Here is a 16504-nt window from a genome sequence, read left to right as displayed (position 1 = left end):
TCCAGTGCTACTGGTGACCTGCCATCCTTTTTCTCTTCTAGGCAAAACCCATTTATGGTGGCTGGCTGCTCCTGGCTCCAGATGGCACTGACTTTGACAACCCAGTGCACCGGTCACGGGTAAGGACGCTTGAAATAATTCTAGGAGTGGAAGAACCAGGAGGTCCATTTGAAAGCAAATTGGTAAAATTAGGGAGGGAGACTGGATGTAAACATTGGAACCTGGGTGACAAACTCAGCAGGCATTCAGCGTTTTGTGAACTCTGTGGTCTCAGAAAGTTCTGCTTATGTATATATCCTTGTTTCAAAATGTGGCATTCTTGTATGGGTGTCACTGATTGTGGGTCATCTGGACTCTTTTGCAAACAGTCAAATGGAAAAGGTAAAAAGCAATTAAGTACATCTTTGCAGCATGTTAAGCTAGCTCCCAGGTCCTTCAGAGCCAAGGCAGCCACCCTCTCCTGAGCCAGGGGCTTAGTCCTAATGAAGGGTTGAGGCCTGAGGCCTGGACATCTGTGTTGCCTGAGTAAGCCTTACACTGTTCTGCCTCCTGTGTATAGGTCTCTTCTGGAGCAAACAGGTGGATATGCCTGCATTTTGCTGACCAGAGGCTTGCTCATTCCCCGGGCAACCCTGAGGATTCAGCTCCAGGCAGAGTATCTTTTCCATACACTTTCTTTATGCACTCTATATACTTGCCCCAGCTCTCCTCATCCCTCCTCACCTTGCCAGGGCCTCCCATACACACTCTGGCCCACAGGACTAATGGCATTGTGTCTGTGGGCTTTCTTGTGGAATAGATTCTGATTTCAAAGATAACAACATAGAAACCTTGGAAATGATTTTGGAAAACATGCCAGTAGTCTATTCTGGAACTCCAGCCTGGAAGCAGCACTAGCAGGTCCTCTCTGAGTAGTCCCATGAGTTCTGTTCTCACCCCTGGTGGCCAGCAGTTCCAGCTAAAATGCAGTACCCAGAGAGCCAAGCGCCTTTCTTGGTCTATACTATAATTTCAGAACTGACATGTCTGGCTCCAAATGAGAAATTTTAATAATACATTTTAAAATTTACTATTTTGGCTTATAGCAAAGAAACATACATTATAATTAATTCTGTGGCTTTAGTGCTAGTCAAAACTTACCTACTATTGGACTTTTTAAAGTCTTAAGAATAGAAGCTTGAGTCCTTCTGAAATCACCTGGAGGGTGGGGGTGGGAGCCATTCCTGTCTGAGTCAGTGTTTAGGCTCACAGCTTCATGGCCTAGACAAGGCCTTCCACACAGAAAGATGTTGTGTACATGTGCCCTTTTCATTCCAGCTCTCAGTGCATTTGACCATAGTAACACCCCGTGGAGTGGCTTTGTTGTGGTTCTTCTGTTTATTTTTTGTTAGCTCGTTCCACTGCTGTTGAATTCCTAGGCCTTGGCTGTTTGCTTCCTGTCCCTTGGAAATCACCAAAGCAAGCCATTTCATACCATTTCCCAGACTTCCTTAGGAGGGATAGTATCAGTTTCTCTGCACTCTCAGGTTGTTCCAGATCACATAAGATCATTCATCTAATAGAGCAACAAACATTCTATGAAAGCTCTATGCTGGCTGCCAGGAGCAATATAGAAACGTGACCACATATGGTTTCTGCTCTAACTTTAAACACCTTACTGGGCATGTGCAAGCACTAGTCACGTGTGATTAGCGCCACCTCCAGACACCCCCTCCCCCAGCTAATGAACCACTGCACTTATGTCTCCAGTCTCTCTCCTCCTACCATCTGCCCCAGAAGTTGAAGCCTTGGAGCCAGCATCCCTTAGATTCTGTGTCAGGTTGGGGTTCTGCAGCTGAGACCCAGGGCCAGGACACCTAACCCCCAACCTCTGTGCTTTGTTGCAGAAATGGCAGCGACGATTCTTCATCCTTTATGAGCATGGCCTCTTGCGATACGCCCTGGATGAGATGGTAAGTGTTGTTGCCATTCCCTGCTCCTGTCCCTGGTCTTCCCTAAGGTTCCTCAGCGGTGGCACTGCTGGCCGCATCATGTTTGAGTGCAGCTCTACTCAGGCTTCTGTTTGGGAGTCCAGAATGTTGTCAAGGACTTGTAGTACTAGGCAGAAGATGCTCTACCACTCCAGATGTGCTCAAGGCCTCTTTTTAAAGCAGTTGTTTGTGAGAGGAAGCAGTGAAGAAGGAAGTCGGTTTTTTTCAGGGTTAGGGAAAGTGAGGGCAAAGGCCTAGGTGTCCGCAGGGGCTTGCACAGGTGACATTCCTGCAGACCTGAGTGGCGAGAGAAGGCTTATGTCTTGTCTTCCAGGGCTGTCCCACTAGATCTTGGTGTAGGGTTTTTTCAGCTGGCACCTGTTAGTCCTGTGGTCAGAGCAGCTGAGCTTCTTTCTCTTCTTATGCTACTTGGTTGTCTACCTGCATCATGGGTGGGACAAGTGCTTGCTGCTCTTGCTCCAGAGGCCAAACCCCAAGTAAATCAGATCCCTCTGTTTCTACCTGTGGCACCTCCCTTTCCCCTCAAAGACATTTCTCTCTCCTAAATGAAGCTTTGGGCGCCTTTTCATTTGCCATTTGAGTAGACAAATGTTTGCAGGTGTGTTCTTGTGGCGCCTAGGAAGACTGGGACCACCTGGGAAACTCTAGTTAGTCATGTTTCAAATTGATTGGCCCACCTGCTGTAACCCGAGCCTGTTCCTTCACTATGATGTGTGAGGCTCTGGAGTGTGAGGTAGCTATCTCCAGGGACTTCCTAGAGGGTCAGGACACTAGGATTTGAGAGATGGTCATTAGCATTCACATATGCCAAGCAGGCCCTTATCTACCTTTGCTTTTTTAAATTTTTAAAGAAATTTTATTTCTTTATTATTATGCATACAGTGCTCTGCCTGCATGTACACCTGCATGCCAGTAGAGGGCACCAGATCTCATTATAGATGGTAGTGAGCTACCATGTAGTTCAATTGCTGGGAATTGAACTCAGGACCTCTGGAAGAACAGTCATTGCTCTTAACCTCTGAGCCATCTCTTCAACCCTACCTTTGCTTTTTGATGTAGCATTTCACTCCTTTTTATTGTGAGACCATTAGTGGACACTAATGTGCCTGTGCCTTCTCTCTCTCTCACACACACACATTTCCATAATAACTGTCACCTCATGGGTTTCTTAAGATTTTTCTCTCCATTGTTCTTTTTGATGAATCTAAGAACGAACCATAGAGGATTTTGCTGAAGAGCCATCTATGAGCCAGAGTGGTTTGAAGTGAGCACCAAGTAATCTAGCTAGAGGCAGGAACAGGCAGACACGCCTGCTGCCCTTCTGCCAGCTCAGGAGACATGCAGGGCAGACTCTACTCCTCTCTTGGTGTCGTCCCCCCCCCCCGTCCCCCCCCCCCCCCCCCCCCCCCCCGTCTTCGCTGTTACATGAGCAGCAGCTCTGGGATAGGAGTTATCTCCCATAAGCACCTATTCTCAAGTGCTGAACCTCCAGAGGCCCCTGGATTTTGTTCTTGTTGGGCTCCAGACACGAACATCTGAAAATCAGTGCTGGGTTTTGTTTTGTTTTAGGTCCTGCTAAAGTCCAGAAAAAAAAATTATTATTCCATCACTCAGTCTGGGCACCAGCACAGACTATTGCTGCCCCTTAAAGCCACTTCCCACTAAGACAATTGAGCCAGGTGTACTGACACCTTGTGGTCCATAGTGTCTCCAGCAACCTGGATATATTAGCTTGCTTTCTATTGCTGCAATGAAGATCATGATCAAAAACAGCTTGGGAGGAAAAAGGGTTTATTTGTCTGCAGGTGTTGATCATAATCAATCATTGAAGGAAGCCAAACAAGGAACTTTAGCAGGGCAGGGACCTGGAGACAGGAACTGAAGCAGAGATCAATGAGGAATACTGTTTACTTTCTTGATTCCAGGTTGTTCTTTTGTACAACCCAGGACCACCTGCCCAGGGGGCACTGTCCACAGTGGGCTGGGCCTTTCCACATTAATAATTAATCAAGAAAATGCTCCCACAGACTTGCCTACAGACCAGTCTGATAGAGGCATTTTTAAAACTGTGGTTCCTTCTCAGATGATTCTAACTTGTGTCAAATTGAAAAAGTACAATAAGATATTCAGTGTACAGGATATTGGCTAAGGCAAAGATGGCTCTGTCAGGGAAAAGAAAGAAGAAAAGACTTGAAGAGAGTATAGTCTGGGTCAGGGGTACGTCCAGGTCCAAATGTTTTTGTGCATGGGCCATTTTCTAGTACATGACCTTGGAGCTGAAAGACTAACCATGTAGGCAGTTAATGCTTTTCTGTCAGACCATGGGTAGTGAACATAGCCAATATCTCTGAGAGTGAAGAGGCAAACCAGCAGTGGCACTCATGTTGAAATGTCTTCTAAAGTACCATTTTGCACTTGTAAGTTTGCATGTTGCATCAGGAAGCTCACATAAAGAAAGCTGGAAGAAGGCCATTAGGGTGAAGACCAGGCTTCAGGAGTTAGTCAGGGTAGAGGCCAGGGAGGAAGAGGCCATTTCAGTAGAAGGAAGGCTTAATTAGTCAGGAAGGAAGTAGCGTGAGAGCTCTTGCTGGGACTGAGTGCGAGGGGAGCGTACCCCTGCCCTTTGGTCTGCATCATGCCAGGGTTTGCCCTTTGTGACCATTTCTGAGACAAGAGATGGGGTCCTTCCTCTGCCATCTTATCTTCTGCCCATTTGGATGGGTAGGGTTCTGAGTCCTATGCTGCTCTCATGTGGCTGAGCCCCGGCACAGAAGTCTTTCTGAACATGGTCTTCAGTAGAGTTAGTGTACATCAAGGCTATATACTAAACGTGTGGTGCCATCTTGGATGAGACAACTAGAGCAGAGATAATATTGGTGTGTACTGGTGAGAGACTGAGGGTGCATAAGACATCTCCCACAACAACAAAGAGCCAGCTTAAAGATTTTGTAGTGCTCAGGATAAGAAACTGAGTGATTTGGCTGGTGGCTTACTTACTTTTCAAATTTTTATTTTTTGAGACAGGGTTTCTCTGTGTAGCCTTGGCTATCCTAGGCTCGCTTTGTAGGCCAGGCTGAACCTCGAACTCACAGCAATCCACCTGCCTCTGCCTCCCCAGAGCTGGGATTACAGGCCTGCACCACCATGCCCAGCTACACTTTTTTTTTTTTAACTTTAAAATATTTGATTTGCTGTTAGTACAGAAGACAAGATTCGCCTCTTTGTTTCCTGGATGGGATAGTAGAGAGCAGGCTAGGGCTATCTTACAGTCTGTCTGCATCTTGAGGGGTTTCTGTGGGATTCACTCAGGGAGCACATCTGTATTTCCTATGGCAGTCAGGATGCCTAGGAAGTGTCCCCGTCTCGGTGCTTTATCCAAGAGCAGCATCTTTGAGCAGTGTATGACTGCCTCTGGTCCTCCTGTCATGCTTGGCTCAAGTCCCCTCTCACTGTTAACCTGTCTTTCCTGGCTGACTGGCTAAAACATAAGTTGTGGCACTTTATGGCAGGCTTTTTTTGTTTTGTTTTGTTTTTTTGTTTTTTGTTTATGGCTGGTTAACACTTAGTCACACTCTGTTTCAAATTGTTACTTCCCTGTTATACATTATATATATATTTTCTTCTTTTAAATGTTTTCTTACCAGCCAGACTATGGCTTTCCCCTGTGACTGAGGTCTTGATAATTCTTGATTTCTTCCTATGTTGTTTGGGTGGGGTTCAGTGGACCAGACATAGCAAGATGTGTGGAGTTGGGGCTCCTGGTCTGTGGTGAACTGTAGGAAAGATGGGCTAGGGTGGTCCCAGAGTTGTTAGGGGTGTGATGACTTTGAATGGCTCTCTGCAAAAAGGGAGAAATGATGTCCAGAACACTACGCGGAATGGTGAAAGAAGGGCTGGGCTGTGAAGAAACAGGTGAATATCTGATGGTTACAGTGTGCCCTCAGGAGGTGGGTAGTGGTACTAGCTCTGGGTGCCATGGGACTCTGGCTGGCTAAATGGTAGGCCAGTTTAGGTCCCTTTCTGACCATTGCCTTCCCAGGCACAAATAAAATGGTACTCACTTTTGAAAATCTCTTTCTTTGGGGCTGGAGAGATGGCTCAGAGGTTAAGAGTACTGTCTCCTCTTCCAGAGGTCCTGAGTTCAATTCCCAGCAATCACATGGTGGCTCACAACCACCTATAATGTGACATGATGGCTTCTTCTGGCCTGCAGGTGTACACATATACATAGAAATAAATAAACAAATAAACAAATTAATGTTTAGAAAAAGAAAATCTCCTTCTTTGGGGTTAGGTTTCTATCTCCATACTCACAAGTAACATATGAGTGGTGTAGGTGTAGAGACGAGGCAGAAGCTCCCAAAGTATGTGCTGAAGTTAGGGATACGGGAGCCCACAGGCAAAGCTGGAGCCTGAAGAGGCTAGGCCTCTTTCAGGAGAGGACAAGAAAGGCCTGGAAACTCCACTATTGCTATACTTTGTTTTTTGCCTCATATCTGGATCTTATAGGAACTGATACAAGACTGCAAGACTGCTGGAGGTTCTGGGCACCATAGAGGGCTTGTTCTCTTCCTTTGCCTGCATACAAGTAAGGCAAACAGATGCTCAAATGGTTTGTTGTTTTTATTGTGGTAAAATACACATAACACAGGACTCACTACTCCGAGCACATAACACAAAGCACATCAGGTGGTAGTGGGTACTCACATGTACAGCCATCACCATGCAAGTGCATGAGAGCTCTGTCACCTTTGCAACAGAAATTATTCCCGTAAGAGCTGGCCTTACCCCTTAGCCCCATTTGCTTGTGTTTCAGCTTTATTCTATCAAGACCCTCATAGAAGTTGCTGTCCCTTACCAGAAATCTCTGGGACAGGTAGTATTTAGGATCTTGGATTTTTTTTAACATTTGGGAGTATTTGTATAGATACTATGTGATATCTTGGGGGATGAGACCCAAATCTAAACAGAAAAATCACTTCTATTCCACCTATGCCTCATACACTGAGCCTGAAGGCAATTTTGTACAGTGTTTCTTGCATATGAATTTTGACTGTGCCCCATCATGAGGTTAGTGCGGAATTTCCTGCAAGTCAGAGCTTGATTGTATTTTGGATCATTTCCGATCTCAGACTGTGTAAGTTGACTCTTTTCTTTTTCATTTTTTTCTTATACATGTGGACTGCTTATATTTAGGATACTGCATTCTGTCTGTGTCCTCAACACAGCTTGTTATGGTATGTTACAGCATGTGACAAGATTCCCTGCCCTTTTCACTGTGGGCGGAGTCCACTGTTTTTGAATAACATTTGTTCTGAAGTAACCTGTGCCTCTGTGTAGAGTTTATTGGGTTGTGATGCCCATCCTGAAGCCAGGTGCAGTGTCTCAGTTATGAGGGTCCCTGAAAGAGCCAAACATACGGGAGCTTTGGGACTCTTTGGTCATGCTAACTTGAGCTCCCTTAATGTAGCAGGTGAAGAAGCCCCTGCAGCTTTGGGGTAGGCACCATTTTAGGGTTATTCTGGCTACCTCTGAGTGTGTAAGTGCCATGGTTCCCTGTGGATGTCTGTCTCGCCTCAGCCGACTGTGCTCATATTGGCTTGGACCACATTAAACGTGTTTCTTGTAGAAGAGGCTAGGAAGTCACTCGGACTTCAAGGCTTTTGTTTACCTTTTTCTGGGCACATTTCTGCTATTGTTTCAAAGCTGTGAGCAGTACTGCTAAGGTATCCAGGCCCTAGAAAAGCCAAGGAGGGGCATCTGCATTCCTGCTGTTATTAGGAACTGGCAGCTAAGGTGCTCTTTCCTTTGCAGCTGACCTCCTAGACCCTGCGAATTCTCAAAGCTGTGGTTGCCCTGCATTAGAACCTCATACAGGGTGAGCCAAGAACCTCTGCAGTCACTCTTGTGATTATTTTTTTTTCTTAAGGAATGTGATATTTGAGAATGCTGTTTTGAGCTCTGGCTTGTTTTGTTTTTGCTCAGAGCTTTGCTGGGTAGGCTACCTGAGCAGGTGAGAAAAGGGTTCTGTCCTGCCTTGTTTTACTCCCCTAGCTCTGTCTCAGTCTATGGTGACTATAGTAGCTAAGGGATACATTCTTGGTAGAAGATAGACACACAGCACTTAGAAAATCCCTCTTGTGATGCTCAGGCTCTGGGGATTCAGGTATATGTATAACTGAACTCCGTGTGCGGTGAAATCAGGGCTAGACAGACCATCTCTTAAGAGGAAAAAGGTATTCTTTGTCTGCCTCTGCTTGCTGTAAGGTTTTAAGGAACAGTCTGCTGCCCAGTCCCCAGCTTGGTTCTTTGTGTACATTTTGTAATGTGGTCCCCACTGTGGATCAAGATCAGTACAATCTCCTGAGAGTGATAGCCAGAGAGTTTCTAGCCATTGCCTAACTCATGTCTTCCATGTTATAGTCAGGAAGTGTAGTGGGAGGTATGTGACTGAGGCTGGGCCCTGGGGCTGAACCTTAGGTACGGGATGAGGCTCATTGGGATGTAGAGGGAGGACTGACCTTAAGAACAGTTTGAAGGTTGTTTGCAGCTGTGGTGTAGATAGTCATCTCTTCAGAAGTGTAATATAAAGGTTTAGGTCCTAGGGTGGCACTGATGAGAGATACAGGCCAAGACCTTTAAGAGGTGGGGCCAGTGGCCAGGTCTAGATCATTTGAATATGGCTACCGAAGGGACTGTAAGGCCTTGATTTCTACAACTTGGAGATATGACTACTGGTTCTAACACACTGTCTTAGTTAGGGTTTTATTGCTGTGAAAAGACACATGACCACAGCAACTCTTAAAAAGAAAACATTTCATTGAGGCTGGCTTATAGTTTCAGAGCTTTAGTCCATTATCATCACGGTGGGAAGCATGGCAGCGTGCAGGCAGATGTGGTGCTGGGGAAGCAGCTCAGAGTTCTCCATCTTAATCTGCAAGCAGCAGAAGGAGACTGTGTTCCACACTGGGCATAGCTTGAGCATAGGAGACCTCAACACCTGCTCCATGACGACATGCTTCCTCCAACAAGGCCACCGTACTTCAGCTAAGCCATATCTCCTAATAGTGCCACTCCCTATGGTCCAATATTCAAACACATGTGTCTTTGGGGGCCATACCTGTTTAAACCACCACACACACATTCCAACCATGGTGTGCCATCTTCACCAGAAGCTAAACCAATAAACCTTTAAAACTGAGCCTAAGCAAACCTTTCTTACTTAAGAAGGAGCTGGCCAGTGAGATGCAGAGCCAGCCACCCAAGCCTGGTGACCTGAGTTTAGATCTCCAGAGCGGCGTCTGTAATTCCTGCACTCCTTGGTTGAGCTGGAGCCAGCCAGCGTGAATATGCAGTGCAGTGGGGGGAAGACCCTGCCTCAAGCAAGATGAAGGCAGGGTCTTTTGACTACCACACTTGCATACACACACACACACACACACACACACACACACACACACACACACACACAAGTAACCCTTATCAAGAACTTTCTTGCAGTGTTACAAAGCTCTCTGGTAAATGTACCTCTACTATGAGAGTCTTTTTACTTTTTTTTTTTTTTTTTTGGTTTTTCGAGACAGGGTTTCTCTGTGTAGCCTTGACTGTCCTGGATTTGTCTTGTAGACCAGGCTGGCCGCAAACTCAACAAAGATCCGCCTGCTTCTGCCTCCCAAGTGCTGGAATTAAAGGTGTGCGCCTATGAGAGTCTTAAATGAATACCTTAAAGAGGGAAGAAATTAGGGAAGAGAGGGCAGGGATAGTATGGGCAGGCGTGGCCAGCTATAAAGGCTCAAGTCAACTTATGTAGATGGGGCACTAATGCTGAGGGACACAGTAGGTCATCTAAGTCAGACCTTGTCCCTCTTCCCTGTGCCTCATCCTCAGGATGCTTGCTGAAGCATGGAGAACTCTTGTACTTACCGGCAAGCCCTTTGCTGACTGACTGGCCATGCTTGAAAGGGTGTTACTGACGTGCACTTGTGTGGGGAGGTGGTCTTACCAGTTGTACCTTTTCAGGTTTCAGACTGCGCAAAGATTGGTGACCTGAGGCACCCAGTGAGTCTTTCTCTGTCTTGACCATCCAGTGGCTGTATTTCAGTTCTATAGGAGGGGAAGAAAGGGCAGAAAACAGTAGTAGCTATCCACGTAAGTCAGGATCATAATTAGGTCCAGTTACCCATCTCTTCTGTAGTTCTGTATATCTGCAGTTCTCTTGCAGAGAAGCTTCTGGACACCATGGTGCTATCTGTCTGGCTGTCCTTCCAGTTGTTAGAGTGGTATGCAGGTGATAGGGGCAGTAGGAATAGCAGTTTTATCTCTTTGTTTGTTTTTTGCTTGGGGAATGTGGAAAAGATGCATTGTAATTAGCACCTGGCCACTGTCTTTAGAGTGTGGGTGGACTTTCCCATAGCAGCCAAGCTGTGCCCTGCAGGCTGTAATGGTTGGCAATTCTCTCCCTCTTAAACAGAGAGAAGTCCTATAAAACCTAGTAGCTCAGAGTTAATTGGCTAGGAAACTGACTAAGCAACAGCAAGGATACAACTGTTGAAAGAATAATTTTTATGGAAAACACAAAAAACATGTTGGGTGGAAAAAGCCAAACCAAGTATATAGTGCCAGTGTAGTCAAGAATGAGCTTGCAGTACCATCAGGCAAGATGGGGCAGCATGGAGACTGCCAAGTCTTCTGGGGTAGCTTTCATCCTCTTTCCTTTTTTGGGTCTCCAAACTAGATCCCCACTCAGGTGCCCCTTTCCATTGACCTCAGCTCACCTGACCATACCCTTTGTGCCTTCTATGAAGTAAATGGTGTTGTCCATTAACACCACCATAGAAACCTGTTCACCAAGGGCGCTGGCTAGCTGGAAGCTTAGGAAGCCAGTGTCAGTCTTCCTGTTCTCCCCACCTCTGAGCCCACTAGCATAAGGGTCTTCCCTATAGCCAGAGACACAGGAAGACAAAGGGGGTGGCATTAGCATAAAGCAAGCTCTCTGGAACTAGGAAGTAGCTGAAGGTCCTTGGAGATGCAGGGAATGGTATGGGAGATCTTAAGAAAGGTGCATCCAGCCGGGCGTGGTGGCACACGTCTTTAATCCCAGCACTCGGGAGGCAGAGGCAGGCGGATCGCTGTGAGTTCGAGGCCAGCCTGGTCTACAAAGCGAGTCCAGGACAGCCAAGGCTACACAGAGAAACCCTGTCTTGGGGGGGGAAAAAAAAAGAAAGGTGCATCCTTCATTGTACCATGTGTTCACCTGTGTGGAAGTGTATGGCCGCATCACATAGGGCAGATATCAGATGTGTACACAAAATGGTAGTTGCCATAAATTTAGTGTCCTGAACTGTTTGGATTTAATGTCTTTCAGTTCCAGACTTTAAGAATCAGGTCAAAGGTATAGGTGGCAATTTCTCTTTGCATCTCTGCTTTCTGTAGAACTCAGTTCCACTGCCTGCCTTTGTCAGCTTTTGGTCTGTCCTTCCATCCCTGGAGCTTCTTGTTTGTGTCACATGTCCATCTCCTTTGCCCCTGTCATTCCTCTCAGGCGTTCCTCTTCCAGGACCCTTAGGAGTGCATTGAGGAATTTGCACTTGTGTATAACCAGGGATGTCTCGGGTGCCTGAATCCAGTTCAGCCAAACTTACAGAAGCCCTGACAGTAGGCACACACTGTGGGGTGGAGGTAGGCATGTATGCCTTTGGAGGTGACTGCTCAGTCAGCTCCATAGAGTATCATCAGAGGGAGCTGCTTCAGAAGCAGAACTATATGACTTGGACAGTTTCCCGAGAGATGTTGTTGGTCAGGCCAGGAGCTGCACCGGCCTTGCCATGGAAGAGCAGGAGGAAGGGCTCTTCCTGCAGACCAGACACTGTTGTATGAGTAAAGGACATGGCTCTTAGTGAGCTGTGCAAACTTTGCAGGAGATGCTGTGGCTGTCACAGATGGAAAGAGAAGGGGGCCACCACCCTACCCGGAGGAAGTATCAGATTGCCTTGTGTAGGAAGGACTTGGAGATCCAGCCCCTGCAGATGGGCTAATTAAAGGCAGCCTTACAGCTCAGCTTAGCAGGTGGGCCTTAGCAAGAGGGCCTGCTGGATGATGCAGCCGTGTCTCTGTTGCGTTCATTCAGCCAGCCTCAAGGAGAAGCAAGCAGTGGAAGCACAGACACCTTTTTGCCCTTAAGAGTCTGTCATCCTAGTGATGATCCTAGTATTGTGTTCTCAAACATGACATGTAGACCAAGTGTGTTGCTATAAATAAAGAGATGGGAATAAAGTAGGCAGAAGAGGACAGAAGTACCCAAAGCAATAGGCCTTGCAGGACTTGCGCACATCAGCTATGTCCCATTTATAGCCAGCCCCAAAGAACAGGTTGGCCCTGTTGAGCAGAAGGGTCTTAAAAAGGTGATTTGCCCCTTTTGTTCTTCCTCCAATGACCTTGCTTTGGTCTTCAATCTCTTTCTGCATCTTGAAATTTCCTATGTGATACAGCATGCTTTTCCTGAGCCCACCCAAAGGTTGCCCTTGTCTCTTGTCAGAGTACTCAGCAGTGGCAAGATGGCTGTCCATTGGCAAGGCATATAGTTGACAGTGAAGCTTAGGCTATAGTACCTTATTGATCAGTGCAAAAGAGAAAAGTGAGACATCAGCCATAGCTCACTGTTCTCGCTGCCTTTGCTCCTGGAGAGCATAGTACACTGCTCAAAATTAAGGTTAATCTGGCCTGGAATGTTGGGTTGTAAGTATGTTGGCTAGGCATTTCAGAGCTTCACTTGGTTAATGTGTGAGGAGTATTGCTGCCTTGGAGGAACTGGAACAGAAATGCTGTACTTCAGTGATGCTACTGGATGGTTGATACCTACTTAAAGAATGAAGTCTTCAGTTAAGCTTGCATGGGTACAAAGAAACTCAACTTTGTACCCTGAGCAGTTGAGGTCTGTGGATTCCACTGAATATAGTGAGTATGATCCAGATTTGTTTGTTAAAGGATTCATTTATGTGTATATGCATGCATGTATGTTTATGCATGTGTCAGCAGAGGCCAAAGAGAATGTCAGATCTCCTGGAACTGGAGTAAAAGCTTCCTGGTGTACGTTCTGGCAACTGAAGTCAAGTTGTCTAGGGGAGCAGCAAGCACTCTTAACTGTTGGACCAATCCTCTAGTCACCATGAACCAGATTTCTTACCTGCAGAGGTCTCCACTCCATGGTACAAGACAGAACACAAATCATGCTCAGTACAGAAGTTAAGAAAGCAGTTACAAGACATGATTCTGTGGGGTTACTGACATTTGGGAGGATGGAGTGCAGAACACTGCTGGAAATTGAGTTACACTCTGTCTCAAAGAGCCTCATTAGACAGAGGTTACTCAGGCAAGTAAAGAGCCGCCAAGAGTCCCATCAGAGCAAGTCCCTCAGCCTTGCTTGGTTCTCTGCCTCACTTGCCTGTGTGGTCCTATCACTTTTGTTATGACAGTCTCAGTGGTCCTCTCCCCTCCACTAGAAGAGGGCAGTATGACAGACCCATGTGGCCCATGTAGCAAGACGTCAGCTTCTTCGCTTCCAGTTCCAGGCTTGTCATAGTCACTTGGAGAACTTGAGAGAGGAGTAGCAGTAAGGGTGCTGATTACATTTGGGAATACCCTGTAAAATGGCACAGGGATAAATGTCACATCTTTGAGGATCTAACCCTGAAAGTGCTGGATTTAAAGGTGTATGCCACCACACCTGGTTGGATTCTCTGGGTTTTGTTCTGGGTCCTTCCCTTGGGAGCGTATGTCTTTTCTGCTTTGCTGTCTTGTACTTAAGAATGCCTTACTCGGGCTTTGTTGTGCACGTCTTGTTTTCTGTGTGCCATGTTTCCTGGCTGTAGGTCTTTGAAGTTATTTCAGTCCCTCGTCTAACGTGCCCTTGTCCTTTGCCTTCCCAGCTCCCCTTCTATTGGCTCTGGCCTTAGGTTTCCTCAAATGAATAGCAGCCTGTTGCATTAACTTCCTGGTGGATGTGAACCTTTATTCACCTTAAGTAGAGCACCAACAGCAGACCAAAGCAGGATTCCGCTAAATCCAGCTTGGTAAACCAATGAGTTTCTTGGGGAACACTGATGAGAGGTTACTTACAGGAGCATGGTGACCCCCCAAACACCAGCAGCATTACAAAGTCCCATGCCATAGTCTCCTTTTCCATTAGCCTACTTCTTGTGTGCTCTGGTATCTCTCATGATCACTCGTAGCTGGTGGAAGGCAGGCAGGAGTAATGGCTACACTCTCAGGTAGAAGATCCTTGGACCCTCCCCTCTATCTGTTAGGGAGTATTGGTAGCCTGGTTGCCAATACCAAAGACCCAGCTACCTCTTTATTGTTCTCAATTCGTTGCCGTGGTTGCTAAACCTAGAATCTCTATTGCATGTTGTACATAGGGTTAACATGTTATGTTTGGAGGAAAAAGGTATATTACAACATGGGCCTTAGACTATACATGCACACAGGTTGCACACAGGTTCATTCACCTACAGTACATGCCTGAGGAGGACTGTGAGAGCCCTGGCTTCTTTGAATGGCCCTGAATGGCCCCGGAGATAAGCAACGGTATCCGTTCTTTGGGGAATGATAATCTCAAGAGATCTTTTTAGATCTTGGTGAGTTCTAGGCCAGCTAAGGGTAGATGATGAGACCCTGTCTCAAAAATAAGTAAATAAAGAGGGAGTAAAGAGAGAGGGAAGACCGACTGACTGACCAACCACAAGTGCTCCAGTCTGCACTTTTTTCTTGAGCTGATCAGTTTTCCCAAATTGAACACTCTGAGCTCCAGTGTTAGGAAGCCCCTGGGCAGCAGAAGGACTTGATGTGGGGTTCTGACTTTTAGGGTGCAGGCTTTCTCTGAGCTGTGTATGCTGTTCCCACATTAGAGTATGGCTGCCTAGGGCCTTCAGAGCAGCTTTCTAGTGTTTTGTGACAGCATGAATCTGCTTCCTCCTGGCTGTACTCCAGAAGGATCTTCTACCCCACTTCTAATTCCCAATCACTTTGTTCCAAAATCTTAACTGATATCTTTATAATTTATACCTTGATGACCATTCTTATAAAGCTTTTAGGAGGACATTAACAAAGCGTTTACATTAGCTGTGAGTAACTGCAGGCTTTCCGTGTGTGTCAGGAACAGTCTGTGTGTTATGGGTGTATGCTGGTCTCCCGCGTGAGTGAGCCATCTCACCACTGTTTGCCATGCTGCGGTCCTGTGAGGGTGATGTTAATGCTGTGCATCTGTATAGCTCTTTCTTTGTTCTTGGCAGGGTGCATGTTAGTATATATGATTGCAGATGAACTAACCAGCCCAGTGACTTCTGCTTTTTAAAAATTTTTTCTTTGTATTTTCTTTCCTTTTTGGGGGGAGGGTGGGAGCGGCATCCTTAATTAAAGGCACCTGTCAACTTGCTTCAGTTGAAATTGTAAGCCCTCCTGCTTAGAAGCCTAGGGATTACTTGCTGTTGGAGGAGGCAATTCATCTCATCTCCTGATGAATAAGCCCTCTACTAAAAGGCCCATTTACCTACTGGGGATCAACAATAATAGCCTTGTGGTGGCCTGGACAGGTCCTGCTGCTGATACTCCAGTAACTTAGAGAAATAACAGCAGAGACCTGGGCCTTAGGCCTGCCCCCATCCCACAGCCATGGAGCACTGGTATTGTTTTTCTTTTCCTCACCTATTTCCCTGAGGATTCGGCCTGTAGCCTTGGGAAACTGGAAACTGTCAGAGATTGGACTTGTTCCTTCATATGGAGCTGCTTTGCTGTGTTCCTTGAAGCTTAAAGTTGGGAAAGGAAAGATGGGAAAGGGTTCCTTCGAGGAACTCAGTCTAGCCAGAAAAACAGTGTCAGCTGTCCCGAGGTCTATCAGCTGTAAGAGGTGGACCGGGAAGACACACTTGCCCTCTGTTTACACATGGCAGGAGCCCACCAAGCAGTCAGCTAGTGAGCTCAGCAGCTTCCCAGGTGGGAAGAGATGAAGAATAATCTGAGCTGCAAAGATGGTGGCTTCTCAGCAGGGTCAGTGTTGCATGCCAAAGGCGGCACTGCCCGGAGCACAGAGCCTAGAGAAATTGGGCTTCCCCTCGGGGAAAGAAGTAAAATTGGTTCACTTGAAAGTTTTGGGACGCTGAAGACGAACATTGTTTGGTAAGTCTTACTACCTAGAGACAACAGCCAGTTCATACAAAGGTTTTGTAAACTGCTGTGGTATGTGCTTGTATACACATCCTGAACTCAAAAACTAAGATTTGTTAAGTACATAACTTTGTTTTTATTTTATTTTATTTTTAAGAATATTCTATTCAGCAGTTTCTTGTTTCATCCTTCTAAATACTGTATGCATTCACTATCCCATCAGGTTTGTTTATTCTTACACTCTTTTTCAACTTGTTTGTAGTTTAGTTTAGTTTAGTTTTAATTTAAGCCTCAGATCATAGACACCACCAGAACATGGGCCCATGGAATCACCTGACCAGGACTCAAGTGGACTC

General features: G+C 46.3%; 1 protein-coding gene across 7 annotated transcripts in view; it reads left to right on the top strand.

Moving 5' to 3' along the window:
* The window catches only part of MPRIP (myosin phosphatase Rho interacting protein), a 116212-nt gene that overhangs the window by 30689 nt on the left and 69019 nt on the right, over positions 1-16504 (top strand). For all 7 annotated transcript variants that reach the window (XM_084763768.1, XM_084763769.1, XM_084763767.1 and 4 more), the window contains exons 2-3: positions 42-119; positions 1887-1952. In XM_084763768.1, the coding sequence (XP_084619894.1) occupies positions 42-119; positions 1887-1952 (144 nt within the window). The remainder of the gene's footprint in view (positions 1-41; positions 120-1886; positions 1953-16504) is intronic.

Source organism: Acomys minous (assembly GCF_964271855.1).
Source record: "Acomys minous genome assembly, chromosome: 16".
Taxonomy (NCBI): Eukaryota; Metazoa; Chordata; class Mammalia; order Rodentia; family Muridae; genus Acomys; species Acomys minous.
This window is presented reverse-complemented; position numbering and strand designations above follow the sequence as displayed.